General features: G+C 40.5%; 1 protein-coding gene across 1 annotated transcript; it reads right to left on the bottom strand.

Moving 5' to 3' along the window:
• Positions 1 to 151: 151 nt before the first annotated feature.
• Positions 152 to 25,664, bottom strand: NUCB2 (nucleobindin 2). Its single transcript, XM_056851945.1, has 13 exons — positions 25,494 to 25,664; positions 20,898 to 21,041; positions 19,271 to 19,378; positions 16,400 to 16,526; positions 14,565 to 14,668; positions 12,869 to 13,054; positions 12,113 to 12,203; positions 10,538 to 10,596; positions 8,636 to 8,728; positions 6,923 to 7,012; positions 5,175 to 5,345; positions 3,666 to 3,747; positions 152 to 374 (listed from the first exon to the last, which is right to left on the bottom strand). The coding sequence occupies exons 1-13, from the start codon at positions 25,662 to 25,664 to the stop codon at positions 250 to 252; spliced, it is 1,551 nt and encodes a 516-aa protein (XP_056707923.1). The 3' UTR covers positions 152 to 249.
• Between the last annotated feature and the right edge of the window lie 1,741 nt (positions 25,665 to 27,405).

Genomic DNA, 27,405 nt, shown 5'->3' with positions numbered 1-27,405 from the left:
CTCAGCTAGTGACCAAACCAGAAACTCTTCAGACCTTAAAGCCTACAACTGTGTAAGCTCATACTGTGTTATTTGTGTCTCTGAAAACCTTAATATTGAATGACGATTGTGAATCTATGGGAATCCACCAACTTTTAAATGGAGGAAATAAGGGAACCTGTTGACTCTCATTTCCCATTTGTTTTTAGGGTCAGGCCACCTCCCCCTCTCCCCTCCCAAAATTATGGCATAAAGTTGAGGCACAAGTGGTTAAGTGTGAGTCTGGACATGATCCGATCTAGCAGCAGCTTCTTGTACTGGTATGCTTCCTGGTGGTAAAGGCTGTCTGCTTTCTTCAGGATTGTTTTGAGCATTACCAACTGGTTGTGCCCCATCTGAAACACACAAAAACACAAAGAACTCTGTCAAACAATTGTTCATTACGGTCTGCATTTGGATTATATCTGAGAAAAGCCATGGAAGCAACAGCACACATCACTTGATAGGAAGTATTTTTTCACTCAACACATAGTTAAATTGTGGAACTCCCTGCCCCAAAATGTGGTGATGGCTGCCAACTTGGAAGGCTTTAAGAGGGGATTGGACATATTCATGGAGGAAAGGGGTATTCATGGCTACTAGTTAAAATGGATACTAGTCATGATGCATACCTATTCTTTCCAGGATCAGAGGAGCATGCCTATTATCTTAGGTGCTGTGGAACACAGGCAGGATGGTGCTGCTGCAGTCGTCTTGTTTGGGGGCTTCCTAGAGGCACCTGGTTGGCCACTGTGTGAATAGACTGCTGGACTTGATGGGCCTGGGCCTGATCCAGCAGGGCTTTTCTTATGTTCTTATGATACATACACTGCAGAATGGAATACTTTATCTTCCCACACACACCACTTCTATGTCCTGCATTTTTGAGGAATTAGAATTGTTCCTAATTCTGAATTATACCATATTTATAGAAATGAAAATGACCATAAATATAAGACAACCCTCTGTCAAGAACCCCTAAGCCAAGAGATTCCCGATATGGGCCAGCAACACAAAAAATTACAAAACTCGGGGGGATGAGTCGTCACACTTCAGTCTTAGTAACTGCCACCAGTCCCTTTTGTCTACCCAAACAGCCAGAAGCCAAGGGGCAAGCTTCCAATGTTCCTGGGATTAAAGTCAAGAAAGTCACCCCTGCAAGGTAGACCACTTGCAGAGCGAGTTTCACAAAATTAACCCGGTAGGTGTAGCCACGTGGGCCTAGGTACTGGGATTAGACTGAAGCCACCTGAAGAGAAAACACCACAAGATTATAATTAAAGTGATGTATTAAGACTGTGTAAGAATATTTCTAAAAGAAGTGAACAGTGAGGGTTAAAGTAATACAACTAGATCAAAGAGACTAACTACACAGTAATAGCATTGGTTCAGTTTTACCAGATTACCCTTTCCAGCTGAAGTCCTCCACCATTCAACGTCCACTCTTATCCAAGAGTCAGCATGGACAGACAGCATTTCTGACCCATAAACCAGGTATGAAATCAAAAGGTCCAACGTGAATCAAGGAATCACGAGTAAGGCACCAAGAGCAAAACAAGACTGAAAATGCTAAACTTTATGGCCAAGGATCTGAGTTGGTCTGAGCTCAATTGACTGATCAGATCCGTGGTTGGTGATGTTAATTAACTACTTAACTCTGGTACTAGCCATGTGACCGGGGAGGAGGCAAAAGTAAGATGGTGTGGTTGAACTTATCTGCAGCTAAACTAAGACAAGCAGAGTTAACAATTCTGTGTATCCCATATGTAAGACTACTTTACTTTAGCCTGGGCCATCCAGGTCAGGGAATTCTGAATCTAAATCTTAATAAATTCTCCAACCAATTTTAAAGTGAGAAGGATCCTTTTGAGTTACCTTCTTCATGTCTGCGCTTACACAGACCCTACATCAGCTTCCATGCTGCTCTCCTGCCTACATTAATAAATCTTCTGGCAGCAAGGAAGTAAAAGGCTAAGCCTAGGACTCCACTCCCCTAAACTGGAACTGCTATTCCCCCTTGTGGCGACAGCCCTAGATGACACATTCTGAGCCGTTTCCATGGCCAGACGGGGATGGGATGTTGAATGCTGTGCTGTTGGTGCCAGGTTAGCCCTGATGATTGTTTTCTGGAAAACTGTGAATTCTGAACACTCAAGCAGCACAGGGAAAATGTGCCCCAGAACTTCTTAAGCGACTTAATATGGTGCCTCCACAGTATGGGGGAATTAATATTCTAAACAGTTCCTATTCTGTAACTAGCAACCATCCTAATCCACAACCTAACAAAAACTAAAGACTCAGATTTCAAATAAATTCCAACTCTCACCACAAAAAAAACCCAATTTTAATGCAGGCCTTCAACTGGTTTCAGAGAACAAAAAGGATTTGCCGCTCTCTAAGAGCCCCGTGGCGCAGAGTGGAAAGCTGCAGTACTGCAGTACAAACTCTGGTCACGACCTGAGTTCAATCCCAACAGAAGTTGGTTTCAGGTAGCCGGCTCGAGGTTGACTCAGCCTTCCATCCTTCCGAGGTCGGTAAAATGAGTACCCAGCTTGCTGGGGGGTAAAGGGAAGATGACTGGGGAAGGCACTGGCAAACCACCCCACAAACAGAGTCTGCCTAGAAAACGTCGGGATGTGACGTCACCCCATTGGTCAGGAATGACCCGGTGCTTGCACAGGGGACCTTTACTTACTTTTAGATGCACATTTCCCCCATCTGAATTCTCAAAACTCTGCATGGGAGCTTATTTTTGAGTTTTGAGAATTTGGCTAGGGAAAATGTGCATTTAGAGAGCAGCAAATCCAAGGCAAAACCTCCCATGCATTTTTGCCCCTATTTTCTACCTTTGATTGGATTCAGCTAAACGTCAGCAAGCCATCTACTGGAAGTGCTTAAAGTATATCCTGTCTCAAGACAAGAGCTGGACTAGCTGATCCCCTGGGTTATTTCCAAATACATGATTCTATCCAACTTGCCGCTCACAATTCTAACATTTTCTTCAGTCATGAAGCCTATAAATATAAATGGTGATATTATTTCTGGAAAATTGATAGGTGACCAGTAATGGCTTAAGAACATAAGAAAGGCCCTGCTGGATCAGACCAAGGCCCATCAAGGCAAGCAGTCTGTTCACACAGTGGCCAACCAGGTGCCTCTAGGAAGCCACAAACAAGACGACTGCAGCAGCACCATCCTGCCTGTGTTCCACCGCACCCAAAATAATAGGCATGCTCCTCTGATACTAGAGAGAATAGGTATGCAGCATGACTAGCATCCATTCTAATAGCCATGAATACTCCTTTCCTCCATGAATATGTCACTCCCCTCCTAAAGCCTTCCAAGCTGGCAGCCATCACCACATCCTGGAGCAGGGAGTTCCACAATTTAACTATGCGTTGTGTGAAAAAATACTTCCTTTTATCTGTTTTGAATCTCACCCTCCAGCTTTAGCAGATGACCCTGTGTTCTAGTATTATGGGAGAGGGAGAAAAACAAGAGGGCTTTTTTATTAGCAGTGAAGGGCTGGTAAAGGAAACAATGAAAAGATACATTTCCGACATCGTAAGCTTGGATGTCTATGGCTTTGGTAATTCCTGAAAACGGAAATATGCATAGTTGTGTTTCTCAAAAATTAATTTACATACGTGGTTGGAATTTTAGTTCTCCATTGGGGTTTGAAGGAGGCTGTCCTTGCTGTAACTTCTTGAGTTCCATCTGTTGTACAGCCTATTGGATGATCACAAATACATAGTATGAGATGAGAAATCTGCTAACCAAATTGTAACATAACTATCCTTTTATGCAGCACATCTGGACTCTATTTAACATTCTGTCAGACTGGAAACTTAAATTTAGCTTTACTGCATTATGACTAAAGCAAAATACTTGTCTAAGGGAAAATGAAAGTAATTCAGATTCTCAGGAAGAGGAACAAATCAGGTTGCTGTTTACACAGTACTGTGACAGGACTATGCGGTTGTCAGCATGACCAATGAGCTCAGCAAAACAGGAATCTTTGGTAACCCAAATATAGCGTAACAGAAAAGCGGCACTTAAACAACAGAAATAAAGAACAAAATTAAGAACTTGATGTATCTGTGAGAAAGGTGGACTATAAATAGGTAACTAAAAAATCAAAATAAAATTTATTAAAAAAGCAACACAACACAAGAATATTTTAGGTTTCCTGTTCTTGCACTTATTCTATTCTTATCTCTGGGAATACCTACTTAGAATCATAGAATTGACACATTATCTCATAAGATGATAGAATGCCCCCTCCTTAAACACCACCGAGATAAATGGATCACCTCCATATTGGCGAGAATTCCTGCCCCCATAACAAGAGACAAAATAGTCCCCTTTTTGCTGATGGATAGAGATACAAATATAACACTGGCCATGGCCAAATATCTCTTCATCATATTTTCCTCTAAGAAATAACTGCTCAAAACCTATAGGTCATAGGAGCAAAGAAAGAAAGGAAAAGGAATTCATACTCTCCAGGACGCCAAGTACTTGTCTGTTGAAGTTCCAGCTGATATGTGTGTGTGTGTGTGTGTGTGTGTTAAGTGCGGTCAAGTCGCTTCCAACTCATGGCGACCCGATGAATGAAAGTCCTCCAAAATGTCCTATCTTTGACAGCCTTGCTCAGATCTTGCAAATTGAAGGCTGTGGCTTCCTTTATTGAGTTAATCCATCTCTTGTCGGGTCTTCCTCTTTTTCTGCTGCCCTCAACCTTTCCTAGCATGACTGTCTTTTCCAGTGACTCTTGTTGTCTCATGACGTGACCAAAATACGATAGCCTCAGTTTAGTCATTTTAGCTTCTAGGGTCAGCTCAGGCTTCATTTGATCTATAACCCACTGATTTGTTTTTTTGGAGGTCCACGGAATCCGTAACACTCTCCTCCAACACCACATTTCAAAGGAATCTATTTTCTTCCTATCAGCTTTCTTCACTGTCCAGCTTTCACACCAATACATAGTAATAGGGAATACGATGGCATGAATTAATCTAGTCTTGGTGGCCAGTGACACATCCTTACACTTCAAAATAGAAGTGTATGATAGACTATGCAAAACTCCTAAGACTTTCTTACAATGAAGTCGGTTTTTCAAGCTGCAAGAATCCTTGCAGCCCTGGTAACAGTACCTGCTGGAGTTCTTGTCTCTGAGCCTGAAGATGGTCTTGCTGCCTCTCAAGTTCTTCCTTCTGCCTTTGAAGTTCTTCTGCTTTCTTTTGCAGTTCATCTTCTTGCTGGAAAATGTGACTTTCAAATTCCTTCAGCTCCTCTTCAGTGAAGAGCTGCTGTTGGTCAAGAGTCTTAAAAGCAAAAGAACCAAACTTAAAGGAGGATCTCAATGGGGAAAAAAGAAGGAATCATAGAATTATAGGCCCGCATAGCCAAAATGCCTTCTAATACATATGTGATAACAGAATTCATTATGCAAACTTCACACTATTTTAGGGCATGAGCACACTAGCCAAATTTTTCCTGGAGGAAGAGCAAGCTTTCTCAAGTTTGTCTTGTCTGTTCAGTGTTTGTATGGTTCATACACCTGGACAGCTGCATGGCTGGAAAAGAGCAAACTGCCGCCACCCTTCTTGTTGAATAAGCTACTGATAAGGACTCTAGCTGCAATATTACATAGCAAGCACTAGCGTTTCCCCAAAAGTGAATCTACTAAAGAAAGGGAGCTTCAGTCTCCCCATTCTTGCCTGCACTGACCTCAATTCACAAATTATACCAAATTTTTGCTGCCTCCGAACAAAGGATTGGCACCATCAGACAGGACTGCATCTATTACTGCATCTCTTTTTTGCTGAATGTATTTTCCCCCTTCCCCCAGCTTCCAGTATGCACATTCTGGGACCTAGGAAACTGGATATGAACAGAAAGTGGCTTCTGCACATGGTATGTTTTTTGTAGCAGAGGAGATCAATAAGGCTCTGTCTCCTTGTACTCCTTCCTATCTATTGTTAAGTACAGAGTCCTATAGAGATCTTCTATAGACCATACAGAGAAAAGCTTCCAAATACAGAACGTATTTTAATGCTTACTGTTCTACCTTAAACTCAGGATTTGGGGAGAGTAGCCTAAACTCTGCTGTATAAATAAAGGCAATTTTTTAAAAGATTGGGGGGGACATTTCAGGCTACAGCAGGAGGGGGAAGGAAAAACAGTTATGCTTCGTGGGTGGTTTCCACCCAAGGACATGCTCCATTGGATCTAAGCCTAAATTTGTCCTTTGTTCAAAGACATCTATGGCTGAATGTCTCCTCTGTTCCAACTGTCAGCAAAAACAGAAATACTGTCCCAACAAATGGATTATTTAAGTGAGTACCTGTCGTTTAATTGTAGAAGTACCTTATTTAGGATTCTCTCTCTGATCAGTTTAGTTCAACTTTATTGTTTATAGCCATAGGCCACTGTAATATAACTAATACTAACAATACAGTCTTTGGATAAAAGCCCTTTAATTGAACATAATAGTGAGGAGGAGGGGCCGTGGCTCAGTGGCAGAGCATGTGCTTGGCATGCAAAAGGTCCCAGGTTCACTTCCCAGCATCTCCAGTTAAAGGGACTAGGCAGGTAGGTGATGCGACAGACCTCTCTGCCTGAGACCCTGGAGAGCCACTGCCAGTCTGAGTAGACAGTACCGACTTTGATGGACCAAGGGTCTGATTCAGTATAAGGCAGCTTCATGTGTTCATGTGTACAGTGTCCCTGGATTCCCTATTCACTTTTTAATTTTGATAAAACCATTAATAATGGCACATAGATAAACACAAGGAAGGGGGAGAAAAAAAACCCCAGAAGTTAGAGAAAAACAGGCTGCTTGCTGGTTTTGTCAGGCTGGCATTTGCAGCACGTTCCACTTGAAAAATGTCATTGTTACCTCCCAGCTGTCTGGCTCCAAAAACTCTTTTTTCTCTGTAGCTCTCAAGAATTCATCCAGAGTTACCAACCGGTCTCTATTGATGTCAACCTTCCAAAAGAGATACAAGCAGATAAAAAATACATTAAGCCACTAAACCTGCATTTATATTCAGTTTTACCCGATGTGCTTTCATGGAAAATGTACGACATGCCCCAATTAAAATAAATTGCATACTGAGAAACGCATCCTTGCTTTGTACAAGGGCCAACACTACTTCAATGCTGCATATTTTTGAGAGGGAAAGGATGGCTAAAAAGTAGAAATTTCCAAATCGAGTGAGGAAAATGTGTTGCTACCACTGAAGGACAAACAGCAGACAGTATAACACAGCATTGCTTTTAAGCTCTCAGCGAGGACCTTTCACACTATGCATGATCTTTCTCCAGAAAGGTGTAGCCTCTAAGGCTTAAAGCCCTCCTTTCTTCCATCCTCTGTCATCACAGGCTGAGCATGTGTGTGCTCAGATGCAGCAACCAGAACAACCCAAGACTGGTTGCATTACTTGACCAAGTGGAAGGGGAGGGCTGGACTGGAATATGGGGCATGCACAGATCTCTTGGTTCCCCCAAAACAGCCTGGTGTGAAGCCTGCACATGTGCTGAAAGGGTGGGGGAAGACCTTCTTTAGCAAAGCCCAACGCACATGGGTGCTGCACCCTGACATAGGCATATTTTTACAAAACTTATCACCTTACGAAAAAGCCCACGCTCGTCCTCTGGATGCGCACTTATGTGAATAAATGTAATTCTAGTTATCATTGCAACTGGAAAAGTGCCATTATTGTTAAAGGAATAACTGATGGGCGGGACAACTTGTGTGTACAAACACATGAAGCTGCCTTATACTGAATCAGACCCTTGGGCCATCAAAGTCAGTATTGTCTACTCAGAACGGCAGTGGCTTTCCAGGGTCTCAGGCAGAGGCTTTTCACATCACCTACCTGCCTAGCCCCTTTAACTGGAGATGCCGGGGATTGAACCTGGGACCTTCTGCATGCCAAGCAGATGCTCTGCCACTGAGCCACAGCCCCTCTCTGACACATTTGACGCAAAAATGCAGTGAGTCAAATGGAGAACCAATTCATTGAACAACATACAGTATCAGCAGAATTTTGTCCACAACTGTTTGTTAAAGGTGTTCCCCGAAGGGACCATAACCTCTTGTGGGGAGATAAACTAGTCTTGAGGAGCACATTCAGAACTTTCAGGGGCAAACAGGAAACAGATTTTAAGTGGGGAACAGGGACTAGAAAGTCCCTGTTCCCAACTTAAAATGGCTTCTGATAGCCAACAAAGGAATATTTTATACTGCTTGTCTCATCTTGAGAAAAAAAAAATCTCGGACCCCTAGATTTATCCACAGGCGCTTAAAAAGTGTCACACAGCAAATAGGCATGCCCCCTACACACTTAGGTTGAATAACTGAAGTATTCCTCCTCCATCCTGAAGACTAAAAAAAAAAAAAAATTGATAGAGGAGAAATAGATTCACCAATATAGGCTCTAATCAAAGTTGGTATTTTGCTACTGCCTGCAAATATATATATTTTTAAAAACCTACATAAATAAAGTTGCCTTGCCTAGAATGATGTTTTTATGCCCTAATTTTTTTACTTGTGGTTTGAGGGCATTCAATAATCATGTTGCACGCTTTATTAATCTATAGACCTCACCTCATTCATTACATGCTCTCTCATTCGGAGCCTCTCTTCTTCCATTTCTACCATGTCATCTTCTTCATTTTTGGGATCATAGACTTTCTCTAGCTAAAACCAGGAAAAAAATACACTTTAAGGTATTTACCGTAATCAGAACAGAACATCCATACCTGGAATTGTTTTGCTATATAAAAGTAATGTTTAGATTTAATTTTCATCCTATGAAATGAAAAAAAAATTACCACTTTACAAACAATGTCAGTATTTATTCTATATTCATGTTTATTATTTTTTCACCATGAATAACATCGAATTATTTAAAGTCCATGCTTATCCTGTTAATACGACTAGTGGAATATCTAGATGCCACAGGAAATTTAAGCTTTAACCATCTGCAGGAACAGAATATCCATGTAAGCCTTGCTTGAATTAAAGGTTTCTCCTATCGAGAAGATAGGAGATGCGAATACTACCTACATAATGGTAGCCTATGAAAATCATCAGCCTAAATAGTAAATGGTAGCTATTCTTGGTGCCACCTTTTATATAATCAATGCTAAATCTACAGATTTTTCCAAAATGTTTTGAAAGACTGTAGTACCAAATGAATATAAGCAAGTAAGTATTTTTACTGCCCTGACCTGGATGGCCCAGGCTAGCCTGATCTTGTCAGATCTCAGAAGCTAAGCAGGGTCAGCCCTGGTTAGTATTTGGATGGGAGACCACCAAGGATTACCAGGGTTGCTGTGCAGAGGAAGGCACTGGCAAACCACCTCTGTAGTCTCTTGCCATGAAAACCCCAAAAGGGGTCGCCATAAGTCGGCTGCGACTTGAAGGCACTTTACACACACACACACATACACAAGTATTTTTACTACCTTTACTATGAATATCAGAATATGGTAAATATTACACTTTTCTGATATTTGCTGCACATAATATAATGATGTACTATTACCATAGTAATGCATAGAAATTAACGTAGTATTTACATCTTCAGCATAGAATATTATTTCATCAGTGTGAGATTATTGCCATTTCATATTCTCTCACACATACAGATTTGAAAAAAAGAATAATATTGGGGAAAGATGTGCATATATTATTTTTTAAAAAACAAGGCTGTAAACAATCTACTCATAAGCATCTGAAGAAGCAGGCTCTAGTCCATGTAAGAATATGCTGAAATAAGATCTTCTTAGTCTTCCAGGTGCCCATGCTTGGGATGGATGACAGCAAGATGGCAAGGAAACTCCCCCTCCGCCCTGTAGAATGCCCCAACTTGTATCACTGATTGATTGTATTGATGCCAGGAACTGCAACCCAATGCCAGTGTCACTGCAATCATGTTGGTTATTATCTCTGTGTTGATGAGACTTCCAACCTAGATGTCTAGTGGACATACGCAAAGCAGTGGCAGGAACTTAAAGGATTTCAATTAGCCTTCTTCCAAGCTTTGTAAGGATCTTTAAGCCCGCTACAGAAGTAGCTGAATTACATGTTCTGGCATGTTTTAATAAACAGGAGTTTTGTCATAACAGCTATGTAGATCCATATCTTAGACTGTTCTTAATTTGTGTCTTAACAGCTCCCGTGCTACTCTCCTACCCTACTGTAGGTTGCCTTTCCTTCTGTATGTTTAGCCATAAGCAGCTCTTTCAAAGCACAGAGAATTACTCATCTTGTTGCCATTTTTACAGAGAGGGAAGTCCCAAATCATCAGACAGCAATGAACAGGAAAAGCATGAACTGTTATAGATACAGCCAATGAACAAATTACGAGACATAGAACACCAGATGTTCCTCCCCAGCAACCCACACCTAGGCTGCACTTGCTTGGTGTTATATTGCTTATCTTCTGTGAATGCAACAAGGGACTTCAGCAGTTCCAAAAAAATTCCAGTTAGACATATTTACCTCTTTAGTAAACAGGGCTTCTAACTCCTGCTCGTCTAGAAAACCATCGCTATTGACATCTATAAAAAAATAAAGCACATGCAAATATAAATTCACAGAAAATTTAGTACTCATGCTCAATAGGTGCTAGTCAGAACTTCCTACAATAGTAACTCTACTAACATCAGTAATATAATACTGGATAAAGCATGGCAGGGAGATTTTCCATCCACTGCCTGATAACCACAAAGCTTCTGCAGGCTATTAACAGGTGTAGGAAAGGTCAACCAAAATGAATAAATGGCAGAGCACCTTTCCTCTGAAGAAAGGCTAAGGAGTTTGGGGCTTCTCTGTTGGAAAAAAAGATGACTGAAGAAGAACATGATAGAGATTGATAAAAAAAAATGAAGTTTCTCCCTACAAATTATGAGAACTCAAGGCACCTAATGAAACTGATGGGCAGTCAATTCAAGACAGACAGAAGTACTTCTTCGCATAAAACAAAATTAATTCACTACAGTGGAATGGTTCAATAATTCCTAGCTTAAATAGTGATGAACTAGATCCATGGAGGATTTTATTTATTTGTCGATTTATACCCCACCCTCTATCTCCGGCCAAAGCCGGGCTCAGGGCGACTAACATCATCAATAATGTACAACTCGATAAAACCATATATAACAAACATTAAAACTTTTTTAAGCCAGTTCCTAGTTACTAATTGATTGAATTAAACAAATTGCGCTCCTAAAGGGCACAGGGCCATAGCGGGCCTGAAGAAGCAGTCAGGGCCCCCCAAGTATAGGCTGATGACAGTACATAAAGGGAGGGGGGATAGGGAGGCCAAAAGGCTAAGTCCCTTCCACCCCTTGAGGCAGGAAAGCATCTGCCACAGAGAAACACACACAGACAGAAGTCAGGTATACCTGTCCTATTAGCTTGCTACGATGCCTTGGTTTCTTAAGGCCAGTCAGCAGCAGCTCCTCCTGCACCCAGGGAGAGGGTTGACCCCTTGCTACCTTAGGGAGTCTTCCTTTTATGAGGCATCCAAGCTAACTCCTCCCCACGCCTACATTTTATCAGGCTGGTAGTGATGAACATGTGCGTATCTGCATGCTCACTGCGTCTTGCAGGTATTTTGGGAGGATAGAACAGGACAGATCCTCCTGGGGTCTTATCTGGACTTTTGAAACTGCATGTTCTTCTATGGCAGGCTTCCAGAGGATCTTGTCTACCGTAACAAGCAAGTGACCATCAGGCCCAATGAGCCAGTATCCTGGCTACCTCTTGCTAATTCTTCTTTCTGGAGAGACAAGCTGTCTCTGTGCTTCTAGGAAAGGTAGAAAAGCCTGGATGATTCAAACATGGCTGTGCTTCAGACAACAGAAAAGGCCCAGCTGAGGCCTAGGAAATGGCTCAGAAGTAACAAGAAAATAGCTCTGTGCTTGGGAAAGACGGCTCTACGCTGCAGGGTAGGTTTTCTGGTCTGTCAAGGGGACTAGTTTCTCCATTATCAGTATTCTTAAATCAGGAGAACGAAATACCTACCAGCAGCTTCACTTGTTAATTTTTTCCAGGAAATATTATGTTTCTTACCATGCAACTTGAAAAACGTCTTTGGATCAAAGTCATTAGGATCTAGCCCATCTGCTTCTTCCCATACCTCTTTCAGTTGGTCTTTGCTTCCCTATAAGTAGGGAACCAAAATAAGTACACAGAAATGTCTTGTAATCTGCTGTTAAACCCATTTCATCTTTTATCAGACAGGCTTCAAAAACATACTTAATCATTACTCACACACAAAACACACATCATTTTTTATCCATTGTGATGAGATACAGTCTGATTTCAGCATCTTTAGTACGAGCTTTTACAATATCACCAAAGAATGATAAAAATATGGAATGGATGAACCATATCTAGTGTTAAGAATGATAATTCTACAATGCTTCTAGAATCTATGGTCAACTGACAACCATCATGGGCTAAAGGAGAGGCACTCAAATCAGCCATCATGGGCCACAGGAAAGGTTAATATGAAGATTACCCGCAAACAAATGAATTTTTAAAAAGAAGCACAAAATATCTTCCTGACACCCTGCAGGAACATATTTACATTAATTTAGATTTCACCAATAAACAAGAAACTGGAAACCAGTAAAATGAAGAATTAATAGAACGAATCCTAGTAAAATCAATAACAAAAATGATAGACACTCAACCATTAGGTCAAGTGCATTTGAATGCTATTTTCCACATATCCTTCTGTATTTTTCATATAACGTAAGTGCATAGATGCCACTACCATGGAGTTTGGTATACATATGGTATTGATACAAACAGTGCTCTTACAGGATGATTAACTTTGGGGTGATCACCATGCTTTTTCTTCATTTCTTCATACTTGGATTCCTCTTGGTGTCTCTTTTCTTCATCCAGCGTCTTTAAGTACTCTCTTCTTTCATGTTCTTTCATCATTTCGTACTTCTTAAATTCATCATGATGGGCCTTGTCATAATTTTCCAAGTCGCTTGTGGCCTGCAAATATGAAACTGCTTGTACTGAGTAGGTAGTGGTGTTTGAATGAAGCCAACAGCTGCGCTACAATGCACAAACTACTTCCTTCCTCCAAACATCTGCAGCCACACTTACATGAGGGTATCTAGAATGATAATGAATATGCAACAGAAGTAACGTAACAAATCTTCCACATTGGATCCTACATGACCATTCAGCCAGCATAATAGCACTTCCATTAGCAGAAGAGATGGTAGCAATTCCCACCTATTTCCTCCTTCCACTGCACACTCCTACTTTGCCCCCCATGCTGTTTCTAAAGATTTCTTGACCTCCCCCTCCCCCACTCCCCGAGAAGGTCACTCTGGGCTTCAATCCATTGGGATCAAACTGGGTAACTGGGATCAAACTATCTAATGTATTACAACTTCCAATTTGGGTATGGCTATTCCTATGGCCACTTTGAGTGGAATTACTACTAAGTAAGCTACATTTAGGAGCAGGAATGAGCTACTCTGGACATTGAGAAAAAGTCTGTGGTACAGTACTCCTGATATCATACAACTTGAGAATGCAGGTGGAGAGGAATCACGCTTTTTTGGGGGAAAATGTGGCTCAACCACATGTAGTATTATATTCAGCAGATGTAAAATTTCCAAAAATTTTGAAGCTACAGGAAATATTCTGGTTTAAATATTCTGGTTCAAATATATAAAAGTAATAGGGAGCAAGAGAGCCAGTGTGGTGTAGTGGTTAAGGTGTTGGACTAGGACCAGGGAAACCAAGGTTCGAATCCCCACTCGTACCATGGAAGCTTGCCGTGTGACCTTGGGCCAGTTACACACTCTCAACCCTGACCCTGGCTAGTATTTGGATGGGAGACCTCCAAGGAATACTAGGGTTGTGACGTGGAGGCAGGCAATGGAAAACCACCTCTGAATGTCTCTTGTCTTGAAAACCCTAAGGTGTCGCAGTAAGTCAGCAGTGACTTGACAGCAAAAAAAAAGGGGGGGAGACACAAATAAAACAACAAAAGATGACTTTTCCTCCCCTATTGTTCCAGCTTTTGTTTATTACATTGTAAAGAGCTTCTGCTTCCTTTAACATCACAAAAACATACACTGATATTTTTGCAGCATGCACATTAATTGAAATATATTTGTTAAGATTATTATTTTTAAAGCTATTTAATTGGTTACAGTTAAACAGCTGAGAAGACAACATTTAGGAGGTTTATTTGGCATAGGTCAATACAGAAGTAGATCTAAAGGCTCTAAAAACCTAAGGCTGCTCATATTGGCACAAGGGTGAAACTCGCAAGAGGCATTACCAGAAAAATGAACAGACTGCTTTTAAGTACATGCGAATGTCTGTGGAACAATATTGCATTACAGAGCCAAATTAGATTCTCAGACAATGACTTCTGAAGTAACTATGAAAGTTAATCAGAGCTCGCCAAGGGAAAAAGTAGTCTTTGCTTTAGAAAAATAGCAGGCAAGCATCTGGTAAAACAATTGCTCTTAACACTCACAGTTCTGATCAGCATGTCTAAGTCTTTCGCTTCAAAAGTGTGAGGGTTCTGGTGGTTTAGATGCTCAAACTGCTTGAGAAGGGATTGGTGGTCTATGCCAGAATCTGAAAATAATCCACAAGAGGAGAAATGTTCAAATGAATGCATTTTTAATATATATACACACCGAATGCCTTTTATATATACGCACAATATACCTAACAAGGTAGGCTCTTAAGGCTTACTTCAGAAAACATTCATGATGTGAGGCCTCAAAAGGTGTGTACCTACAAAGGCACAAAAATCTTATGAGATGAGAGGATACCAACAATCACAGAACGCTACCGTTAAAATTTTTAGAGATTCCACTGAACTTCAAAGACAGACATTAAAGATATTTTCACTGACCTTATGTAACTATTCTAATACTTCAGCAACTGAAACAGGCATAGTCATCGCAAGTTGCGGGAATGACAGATACCTTCCCCAAGCTTCTTCCCTTTCCTCTGGGCACAAATTGCCCCACCCCACTGTTCCCAAGCCCTGACCTGGATGGCCCAGGCTAGCCTGATCTCGTCAGATCTCAGAAGCTAAGCAGGGTCAGCCCGGGTTAGTATTTGGATGGGAGACCACCAAGGAATACCAGGGTGCTGTGCAGAGGAAGGCACTGGCAAAGCACCTCTGTTAGTCTCTTGCCATGAAAACCCCAAAAAGGGGTCGCCATAAGTCGGCTGCGACTTGACAGCACTTTACACACACACACTGTTCCTAACCATATTTAAGTATTACATAGACACCTTTAACTGTAATTAAGACATCTCCATTTCCCTTAAACCAGGGTGTTCAAAACCAACTTCGACACCTGGTAGTCTTAATTATGCTTAAAAATCAGTAGAGAAAGGAAGAGTTGAAGGAATGCTCACCCAGGAGGAAAAAGGAGGAAGTGTGCTTGTTTCCAGTCACTTAACCTTGGTTAATGGTGAGTAATATTATATCTACATCATACCTTCCCCAAAGCAATTTTATCATGTTTCCAGTGGGTGAGCCAGAACAGTTCTAAAGGTTACCAGGGTTGCTGTGCAGAGGAAGGCACTGGCATACCACCTCTATTCATCTCTTGCCATGAAAACCCCCCAAAAGGGGTCGCCATAAGTCGGCTGCGACTTGATGGCACTTTGCACACACAGTGATCTTTTAAAATCCCTCTCCTCAAACAATTTTTTTAAACTGTGGAAACGTTTTGAGATGGATCATGCTTTTTAACTGCATGACCAGTGTAATACTTTAAATGAACAACTGAATGCAGTTTTATCCTAAAAGATATCACACCACTGTTATGCATGTTACGCGGCAGGATATATTTACAAGGGCATATTTTACTTAATTAAAACCTACAGCTATACCTTCTTTTTGAAAAACATTCTTTGTAGCTTTTAATAATTGAACAAGATGCATATTTTACATTTTATCAATAACGTAGTGGTTATGATCAATGGTTATCCAGTCAAGCATGTTGCTAATCCTTTGTGAGGAAAACAGATTTGCTAAACTCAGAGAAAATGTTGAGAATCCCACAAAAATATGTGAAAACCTCCTTAGCTAGCTTTCTTTTCTTTAAACCAAGACATCAAGAGATGACTCTCTAATCATTCATTTTATCTATTTTCTTAGAGCTAGTCTATTGTGTTCTCCCCAGTGTGCAAGTAGTGTTATCTGACAATGGAAAAAAACAGACACAAACACTCACCCCTTTCTAATTTTAATCTCTGCTGTTGATAGAAACAAGGGAGAAACAATAATAATTGCTTGCTTCATACTCATGTATGCTCTGTCCTATTTTTACTTTGCATTCTTACCTTGAAATGAATCAATTTTGGCTTTAATCAACATCCTTAATCTTGCAACTTCTTGTCTTTTCAGTTCATCCAGCTTTGTTCTCACATGATGGCTAACTAAGTCTAGCTCTTTGCTTAACTTGCCACTCTGCGAACCAAACAAAAAAATCAGAAAGATTCTTGTGGTTACTTTTCTAGAAGGTAACTGCAGGACTGCTGTATGCTTGATACATTCATGCAAGGTGGTTGTATTTCACAAAAGACGTGTTGCTAATGGAAGGCTATATTGTCCATTTCTAAATATGAATGCAAGTGTATAGTGAGTTTGAACAGTGCAATTCCTCTGCATGAAAGGGCTTCCCCTTTTACTTCAGGGTTAAGAAAATACAGTTCAGCACATTCAACGGCAATGAAATACACAAACCACACTCCTTTCAGCTAAAGCAAATGAGGAAGCCTTCCATGTAAAAACCATCATATTGGAGTTCCCTCGCATTCAAGGAACAGCTTATGTCTGATACCCACAGAGAGAGATGCCCCGGGCTGCTGGCTCCATGCATCTGCTAACAGAATAATGAACAACTACGAACACTTGGAGAAGGTTGCACAGAAACATCCTCTAATGAATTACACACCATTGCGCAAACACATATCTGGGCTATCAGAAACATGTTCTCAAGCTAGCACCCAAGGATAAAGCCACATACAAGTGTATTAGTGGCACAGTACTCGTGGCAATGGTTCAACAAATGCTTCAAGCCAACCCTTGTGCATGACAACAGGACAAAACCCTCTCTCAGAGAGACTTTGCCCCTGTGGTAACAACTGCATTGAATCAATTGTACATGTCTTATTCCACTGTAGATTTTATGCAGAAATTTGCAGCAAATTTTTAGGCTCTATTTTGACACACACACAAAAAAGTCAAATTCTCCTGATTTTCTTAATGCTCTTTTTTTACTGAACAATCACTCTCCGGCTACATTGGAGAAAGTGGCACAACTTCTGAGATTTGCTGTGAATGTTCGCCAGCAAGTCAACTAGAGGGCTTTTACTAATTTTAGCATCCTTTTATCTATTTATGTTGTAACCTTGTCAGAAATGCTCAGCTGCAACAATTCTGTGTTACTATGTAGACACCCCATGTTTCGATTTTATGCCAATAAAGGAGATTGTATTGTTGTTGTAATAAAGCCACATTACCTGCGGAAACATTTCTGACTTTCCTGAAAGGTTTTGCAAGTAAGCATCTAATATTCTGAATCTCTGAAAAACCACGCTGGCCCATGGCGAGGCTAGAGCAGGCAACGTATGAGCTTTTCCAGCCCACAGTTCACAAGCGAGTAGGCCGTCATGTATGTACTGAACAGGGACTGAATTAACTAGGATCATCTAGTGCCCCAGTTTAGTAGGAGGCTTCAGCTAGAACTGTTGCCACCATGTCATTAAGTTAGTTTACTCTAAATGGGAAGCTCTCATTTAGCATTACCTTTTTTCAACCATCTTCCTCAGTGGAATGCAATTACATCAGGTTGGAGTGTGGGAAGGGCAAGATCATCTAATGTTAGCCGTCTACATCTAATGTTAGTTTGGCACTTAGTGTGCCAAAAAGAGCCACACAATCTAGGTAGAGATCCCTCCTTAAAACACTTTCTTTGTGTAGAAAGCAGTGCATCAAGCATTTAGCGGGTCCTTGGGTTTGAATGTAAAACCTGTTTCAAGATGCTGGAGAAAGACTAGATGCATAGGGCAATAAGCCACTTTCTGATGATTACAAGAGAAAACCTATCCATTTATCATTTTCTCCTGTAGGCACCAAATCAAGGTACCGATTCCTTTCCACGCTCACTGACCAAAAGGCACAGATAATACACATGCCAGAATCAATGCAACATATTTTAATCTGATGCACAAGAGAAAAATATATTTGCAACATATTACCTACTGTCAGTCGGTGTTGGGAGGATTGCCTCCCACCCCTCACCGAGGCTAAAAAAATGTAGTTGGTTGAACAACCACCAATAAATAATCCTACTGAAAGTTCTCAATGAAGAAGTAGTACATCACTTTAAAGAGAAAGTCATTTAAATCAAGTATAATAGCAGCTTCAGGAATAGAATCGGTTCCTTTCTGTTTAATTTATTATCGGTCCTTGTAATGCTGAAGTTGGTATGACCCGCTCATGCACTCATCCTTGAGAAAAATCAATTGAAACAGAGCATTTACTGGAACTTTAAAGAGACTCCTGATTTATGTGGGTGAAATGTTTTGCGTATCATCTGAGAGTCTGCACAAGAGTTGTAGGAGTGTATGAAGATTTGACGGTTATTTAAATTAAAAACACAGTTTTTGCAGTATGAAAATATGGGTAACAGGATATTTGTAGCATACTTTTCCCTGTGCTTTCTGCATAAATTTACTATAAGCCTACCAGAGACGTCGCTGTTGTTTTTGCTTTCTTATGTTGCATTTGGAAATACCTTCCCACCGTTCTCTCTGTGGTGCTTGGGCAGTTCCTACTTACTCAGCTTCTTGAGCACAGGTAGCAGTTGCCAAACACCTACACCCACCTGCAGAATACCTGCTTAATGCAGAGTAAGCTCCTTTTAAACATTCTTTTTGGCAAAACATGCATACTTCTGGATAAATACTGCGTAAAAAGAACCTCTGTAGCCTTCAGTTTGGCCTACGGGCTTTTGGTATAATCCAAATAAAAGCTGTAGTTTAAAAAAAATGGCATAATATTAAGCACTTTTAAGTATGAAAGGCTTCAGTAGCAGCAACTTAAGCATGTGCTTAGTTCTTCCACTGACATCAATTACAGCCGATACATTGTAGATGCCACTGTACTTACCCTTGCATTAATTCAGATCTGTAGGCTATTGCACATACCTTTATTTCCTCTATATCAGCTGTCTGAAGCTTCTCTCTGAAATGTTTGTCTGTCTCCAGAACATCTATCACTTGCCTGAGGTATGCATCATAATAAAGGCCAGTATCCTTTAATAAAATAAATACCAGTTTAGTAAAGAAATTATGAGCAAAGACGCTGGAATGTAACAATTTCAAGGATGGAAAAAAGACTCCAATGTGTAAATCACAGAGAGGGAGGGAAGGGATAATCATGCGGATTTTAGATAAATAGATGGAGTAGTGCTTGGTTCACTGTTATGGAGATTTTAGTTATATTAGCAGAACGGTCTAAGTTTCTTCTCAAGAATTTGTATTAGGAGTATTTTAGTAATGTTATATTTCCATTTTCTTTTGTTGTTGTATTTCCGTTTTCCTTCGTTGTTGTATTCTCATTTTCTCTTAATAAAATTTTAAAAAGACATTTAAAAAGGAAATGATGAGCAGAGAGAAGGCAAGACGTGTTTCTTTTCCCACAGAGATACTTCAGAGTAAATCGGATGAAATGATATACTTTCATGGAAATCATTGCAATAGCAAATTCTGAAAGTTTTCTGAATAGCTTCCTCTGTGACTGAACTGATTTTATAGCTAGGATTTTTCTACTGTTACCAGGCTTAATTTGAGCCACAATTCATTACCGTTTCCCTTCGAAGTTCTTCTGCTCTGGAAAACATATGGAGTGATAGCAAGGAGCCCCTGGACACATATGGTATTAGAAGGCAGAAATTAGAGATTGTTTCCTGATTCCTGTCCTTTCAGAAATAAACCAGTGACAAATTTTTGTGAATTCTGGGTCAGGTAATTGAGGGTTCTTGCTAAAAGATAGCTGGGTGCAAACTGACACTCTAATGTCCCATTCACCAAAGAAAATCTATCTGAAAACCAATAGCCCAGTTGGAGAATTCTTGATCAGTACTCAGCAAATGACATGGTCTCACTGGCTGAAGACGGATCACCACTCACCAAGTACAGAATGGTGGGGTGCATAAACAGTTGCCCCCAGCCAATTCCCTTGCAATGACTTAGGGGCAGAGATCAGCTGAGAATTATCAATATCTTCCCCTCCACACTCACTAACTCTAGGGATCTAGCTATCTGGGCTCAACAGCATGACAAACAGTATGGCATGCCAAGCCATCACAATGAGCTAAACGTGTGTGTCAAATCGCTTACAGGTAAATAATAATTAAAAATCATTATCCACAGAGGATGGGACAGGAAATACAACATTCTCCTTTCTGATAGTCTGGTAAAGATTTAAGTGGTGTGAACAGATAGCCTTCCTCAATCTTTTTTTCTCTAAACCCAGTGAACTTAGATGCTTATATATAAAAAAATAACGCTGCCTTCCAGAACAAAAAAATTAAAGATTATTTCATTTCCTTGATTCCACTTTCTTATCTCTCTACCCCCACTATGCTGCTAAAATTAGTAGGTCAAAAAACAAAAGGACATGAACACAGGCCCTGCATATTGCAGGTGGCACTGACCGGTATACCTGTGTTTCTTTCTGATTCCAAAAATATTACCAGGAGCCAATACACTTTTTATGGTGCTGATGAAAAAGTTGGTAACATTAAGGGGGGAAATTGATTAATTTACTTACCGGATTATCTATTTTTGCACTTTCTACTTGTTCTTCCCCTTGCACTTTTGTCTTGTCTACATCTATAGGCACTGCTTCCAGTGTGATTATAAGATAGGTCAGCAGCAGAACACATTGTTGTAATAAAAAAGTTCTCCACCTTATCTGAAATAAAGCAGCATCATTTTCAATACTACTGTTTATATTTAGGGAGTTCACATTTCACATTACTAAAGTCATAAATGACATGAAATTGCAGAAACACAGCTGCGTCAGCATGCAAACAGACACAAGAATAATTCCTTCCAAGTAATTGGGGAGTCTTAGAGATGCATTCTCATTGGGGGGGGGGGGGAGTACAACAGTAAAATAAGTTTTAAAAAAATGAGTTAACAGCATTACCGAATAGGATGAGAGCAGCCGAAGACCTGTAATAGTTGTGGCCACAGTTCAAATTAATATTTCAAGAAATGAACATCTCATGTGCAATATGTTTAGCAGTGGTGTCTTTTGAAAATACACACCTGCAATCTTTTGTCTCTCACTCTGTCTATTATAATATGATCCCGAGTGGCAAGGCCCAGCATTAGTTTCATTCAAAAGATGAACTGCATGGCAAATGCTAGGTCTATGAAATAAAACTCACACTAAAGGAGCAGCAAGCTCACCTACTCATGAACCTCCACAGTATCGCACAAATGCCTTATAGCACTGAGTACTAAGTTTGGGGCTAAATGAACAGGAAACTATTATCTAAGTGTCACCATGAATAGTAAAGTGTGAGGAGCATGGGTATTTTTACAATCACCTCTTATGCTGTATCAATTTTAAAGTTTGATAACTGTGTGCTCTCATGGAACACATGCCCCAAATTCTATCTCCACCCAAGGTGTTCTCCCTGGACTCTCTAGTCTGCCAGTTAAGATCTGCCTCAAAAGCTTTGTTGCTTGTGCTGTTTAGCTCCTTTAAAGGAAAGGACTCTCTGAATTTTTCCCCAGAAACAGATTGGTGACCAGTGCAGTTCTTTCAGCACAGGGCTGACAATCCCTGCGTCTAATCCATGACAGTAGCCAGATTGCCACATTTTGGACCAATTGAAATTCCTGGATCATTTCCAAAGGTAGCCCCATATAGTGCAGATCACAGTAATCTAACCCGGATGTGACCACAGCATAGATCATCATGGCCTGATCATGTTTTGAGGCATGACTTAAGTAAGTCTGAGGACAGCAAGCACCGAAGAGGAAGTGTTTCATTTTTTATGTTTAATTTTTTTTTTATTGTTACAGTGAATACTGTGCTGGAAATGAATTTCACAAATGGCTAGCAGAAAACGATTGGCTAATAAGCCCAGCCACTATTTGCAGATGCTGGCCAGCACACCCTGCCCTAGTCCTTCTACAGATCTCAGACAACCTAACTTCTGATAAGGCCAGTTTCCACATGATGACAGTATGGGTGGCTCTCAAAACCCAGGCAGGCTGATATGGATGGAGGCAGTTCTTCAGATATTCTGGACTCAGGGCTTAAAAATCAAAACCAGTTTTTCAAATTGAGCTCAGAAACAGACTTGAAGCCAGTTCACTATGAGAATGAATACAGAAGACCATCAGACTTGAATGGTCTCTCCCCACCCCCCCATTCCTCCCTATATATGCAGCAATCTATGCCCAAACCAAAGCCTGGTTTGTGCTTTCCTTGAAAACTAAAACTCCAAACCAGGATGGAACCACAGTTTACAGAGAAATCTTGAAATTATAGATAAGTCCACCCTAAACAGCAAACTGTTGTTTTGATGTACATGAGGAGGGAGCCTGATGGGTACCTGGATTCATTCACATAATGGCAAATTATGGGATATTTGAAACAAGTCTTAGTGTTATGCTTTAAGTCACACTTCTTAAAAAATGGCTGGTTTCCATCTTAACTACTACTAAAACTAGTCAATAGGAAATCCCTAAATAAAGCAAAATTTTATCATTAAAAAGTAGGAGCAGAACAATCCTATCTTTAAAAGCCACATTTTAAAAATATCCTAACATTATAATTTATAAAACAGTACATTCAGTCCACTTGTACAGTCTACCTTTCCCCTATATCCTTTCCTACACACTGTGACATCACTGAGAATCACAGAACTAGGAGGGATCCAATCAACCTTTTAATCCAGCCTCCTGCTCTATGAAAAAATGTCCTCTATGTCGATCTTAGGTCTTTGAAAACTTTTTTTAATCTAACAAAGATTCCACAACCTTATACCTTAGCAATTTCTTCCTAATATTTAGCCTAAACCTAACATTTAGAAGTTTAAAATCATTGCTTCATTTCCTGCTCATCCTAGAAGTATCATGACATATTTTTGACATTCTCAGAATAGTCTTCATCCAGGCTAAACCTTACATACCAACCAGTGAAAGTTTGAAGGGAGAGACTTACTTAAGCTGTTTCATACTGTTTCAACATGAAACAGTCAAATTGTGGTTTGTGGTTTCACTTTAAGTAACCTCATAATTACTTCAGCTTAGTACCTCTCTTTCGAAAAACAATGAAAACCCTTAAAATGCTAACAGTATATTTTTATCCCATCATTCATACACGGAGCTCAAGGCAATGCGTGGTTTCCCCCCATATAACTACACTGTGAAGTACAGCACTAACAGAGACTGGCCCAAGGTTATTCATTAAGCTTCAAAGAAGAGAAGCCTAGGTTTATTCAGTCCAAGTCTGAATGCTGCCAACTACATCATACTCTAAAGAGTATAAAATTATAATGTATACAGCACAGCACCTGTACAGATGTACAGAGTTTTGTTTGGTTAAAATGGACAGGTCACTGTCCTGAAGGGGTTTACAGTCTAAAACAACGAGGGGGGGAAAGAGGAAGAGAAAGGGGACAGGAGGGATGCAGGTGGGAAAATCATTGGCACATACTTTAAAAACTTTGTGATAGTTAGGAATTACGAAGAACTGGTTTCCGGGGGGAAACCAAATATCAAATTGAAAAGTTAAGTTTCAAAGAGTGATTTGAAGGAAGAGACAAAGACGACATATATTTACAGGAAAAGTTCTGTAACTACTGCCTTCTACAAAAAGAGCCATTGTGACTGTCTTAAGTATTATATGTTACAATATTCTTTCCTTTAATACATATTTAAAGCGACAAAAGTCTATATGTAGGAAATGCTATGTATACAATTAAAATTTAGACCTTGTTTATAGGAAATTGTGAAGCAGTCAACATACTGATGCTACCCACTTTGAATGTAAATGATACATTTCAGGTGCCAAAGTAGATGTCAATGACATATTAATCTGGACATCCTAAAGCCTAACATTTACATCACTCTTTACAAGTCAGATGTTCATAAGAATTATATATAATCAGCTAAAGGAAGAATACAAGTCTCCATACTTTTACTGGAGAGCGTGGTGTAGTGGTTAAGAGCAGTGGTTTGGAGCGGAAGACTAATCTGGAGAACCGGGTTTGATTCCTCCCTCCTCCATATGAGCAGCCGACGCTAATCTGGTGAACTGAGTTGGGTTCCCCGCTCCTACACATGAAGCCAGCTGGTTGACCTTGGGCTAGTCACAGCTCTCTTAGAGCTCTCCCAGCCCCACCTGCCTCACAGGGTGTCTGTTGTGGGGAGGGGAAGGGAAGGTGATTGTAAGCCGGTTTGATTCTTCCTTAAGAGGTAGAGAGAGTCAGCATATAAAAACCACCTCTTCTTCATACATACATATATAATGGTTAATAAATCTGAAAGAACATAAGTCTGGAATAACAGATTCTTGTTGAAATAAGAAGCAGCAAACATATCTGGGTCAAAGCTATGTGGAAAGTTTCATCTAGTAGCCAAGTGGCTAAAGAAACATTTCAATTACACCAAGGGAGCTGACCCTTTTGCTGCACATTTAGTGTGTTTATTTGCCTTTATAAAAGTTTCTAGTACAGCCACATACTAGAAAAAGTGGGTACATTATGATAGTGGAAAGTACTGCCAAGTCGCAGCCGACATGCGGCAACCCCATAGGGTTTTTAAGGCAAAAGACAAACAGAGGTGGTTTACCACTGCCTGCCTCTACATAGCAACCCTTGACTTTCTTGGTGGTCTCCCATCCAAGTACTAACCAGGGCCGACTCTGCTTAGCTTCCCAGATCTGATGAGATCAGGCTAGCCTGGGCCATCAAGGTCAGGGATGAGCGATACAATATAAAGATTTTTTTAACCATGTTTGCCTTTGTGGTTTGCAGGGTGCAGTGTAAACCTCGGCTTACAAATTGGGTCCAGCTAATCATACGGAGCAGCTGGTTAACCCAAAAATGGAAAAAGACTTCAACACACGTGAATCACCTGACCTACTATTCTCAGCATTAGTCTAGTCAAGATTGAAAATCCCGTATTCAATATAAAGATTGGGATTTTTAACAATTTCTAAATAAGCCTCACTTTAATTGAACAAAGAAGATACTGCGACGCAGCTCGTGCTTCCGTTGCTGCCAGAATTCGAGAGCTCACTGTCGACTTTCCAGATGTGTGAGTGAGTTTAGACAAAGCTTTGTAATTCGCTGCTATAAAGGACCTTGAGGAAGACTGGACTTTGTTCTCATTGACTCACTCTTGGAGGCGCCGCTGTATATTGAAGACGCTGGCTCATCCTGCAATTCATGTTCCTCTTTTTGCAGGATGCATTGCTCCAGGCTCTCCTGGGTGATTTCAACCCACTTCTGCTGCTAACTGTCCACTCGTCGTAGTTTCCTTTTTTGTTCAAACCTTCTTTGGTGTTCATCCTATCTAAATTGGGGGCAGATTTCCTTTCCATTGAGCGGTCAGGTAAGGTAGTCTTTTGCTAGGCATGCTCTAACTTTGCGCATATCCTCCAAGCTGGCAGCGGTACTAGAAACACTCAAGTCATTCTCTACTTTTTTCAGGCTCTGGTGTACTTTCTATATGTTTCGGCCTTCCTAGCTGTCAGGGTCTCCTCCATCTTGGAGGTGAGTGTCCTTTTCCTTTTGCCTGGCTGAGTTGTGATATCACAGTTCCCTACAACAGAGTCTGGCATATTACTTCTGAAATTTCTCCATCAGCTGCTATCACTTGACTCACCCACCATATGGCGCTGTGTGTTCCTTCCAAAAAACAAGATGGCTGCAATCACTATGATCAGCCACTAGAGATTGCTATGATCAGCCACTAGAGAGCCATCATGGTGTAGTGGTTAAGAGCCGCGAACTCTGATCTGGAGAAACAGGTTTGATTCCCCACTCCTCCAAATGAAGCCTGCCGGGTAGGGTTGCCAACTGCCAGGTAGTGGAAGAGATCCACAACAGCACTCACAACTATAATAATAAAGTAAGGATTTATAAAGTGAAAAGGGTGCAAAAGAGTGAATATATATACATTAATACAATAGGGTACAATAAGATACAAATTATCAAAGGAATCCAGCACAAATGGAAATTCAATTGAAGAATATAAGCATCCTGTAAGCCAGGTAAGTCAATGTATACTGTCCACAATATGTTGTTATTTCTTCTCTGTATATAACAAGCTGGATGGTAAACAGCAATGGCGAAGCCACAACGAGGAAATATTAGGATGTGTCGTCTAGATCAAAAGCACGTTTCGCACTTGGCTTCATCAGCTACATGTATCTAAGAGAATTCATAATAGTCATGATAAATAAAGTCTCCAACAGGACCAAAGTCTTCCTTGTGTAGGTCTCTCAAGGGATCCCTTGAGAGTGTCATGTGGCATACAGCTGGAACTGTCAACTACCAAGCACCTATTCCTAAAGGTGCCCTAAACATTTACGCAAGATCTACTAACTATACCTACAGGGCAGCACACCAGCATTCAACATAAGGCTTGTTTTGTTTTAAATCTAAATAAGCCTCCCTTTAATCAAACAAAGCAGATATTGGAACAGCTTCTTTGCTAATGTGATTATCGTATCGTCAATGCCACAATACTCTGTACATCTTCAGTATTTCCCCAAACGTGCTCTTAGGCAACGTATATCTTGTCTAACACAATGACTCATCCTTGAACTACTTAAAATCTCAGTCAGGCGCTTTATATGAGTAAAAAACCTAGACTTTTTTATAGGGTTTATTTATGCTTTTAACAACTTTACAATTCAGTTCTTCGATTCAGGGCTTTCACTTATTATTTCGCACTATTTTAACAGGAGACAGAAATTGCCATTGTTCTGATGGCTCAATCAAACACGCTAGCAACATTCGTCCATTGAAAGATAAATATCCCACACGCTAACTCAAGGCAGATCATGAGAGGAAGGGCATCTTGGCCATCTTCTGGGCATGGAGTAGGGGGGAGGTGGTTGTGAATTTCCTGCATTGTGCAGGGGGTTGGACTAGATGACCCTGGTGGTTCCTTCTAACTCTATGATTCTATAATAACATGACACCCAGCTCTGTTTCGTCACAAATTTCTCAAACACCCTTTCCTAGAGCTCCATTAACTCTGGAGTGGCTGCCTTGCTAAGGAACGTTTTAAGAACATACAGT

Source organism: Euleptes europaea, chromosome 6, assembly GCF_029931775.1.
Source record: "Euleptes europaea isolate rEulEur1 chromosome 6, rEulEur1.hap1, whole genome shotgun sequence".
Lineage (NCBI taxonomy): Eukaryota > Metazoa > Chordata > Lepidosauria > Squamata > Sphaerodactylidae > Euleptes > Euleptes europaea.
This window is presented reverse-complemented; position numbering and strand designations above follow the sequence as displayed.

Bases quoted from the DNA above. Each gene is read 5' to 3' on its own strand.
- NUCB2 (XM_056851945.1), bottom strand. From the start codon at position 25,664: ATGAACACCAAAGAAGGTTTGAACAAAAAAGGAAACTACGACGAGTGG. The intron at 19,379-20,897 runs GTAAGTAAATTA...ATTTTATTAAAG, and splicing joins GTGCAAAAATAGATAATCCG to GATACTGGCCTTTATTATGA. The intron at 16,527-19,270 runs GTATGTGCAATA...TTTGGTTCGCAG, and splicing joins CTGATATAGAGGAAATAAAG to AGTGGCAAGTTAAGCAAAGA.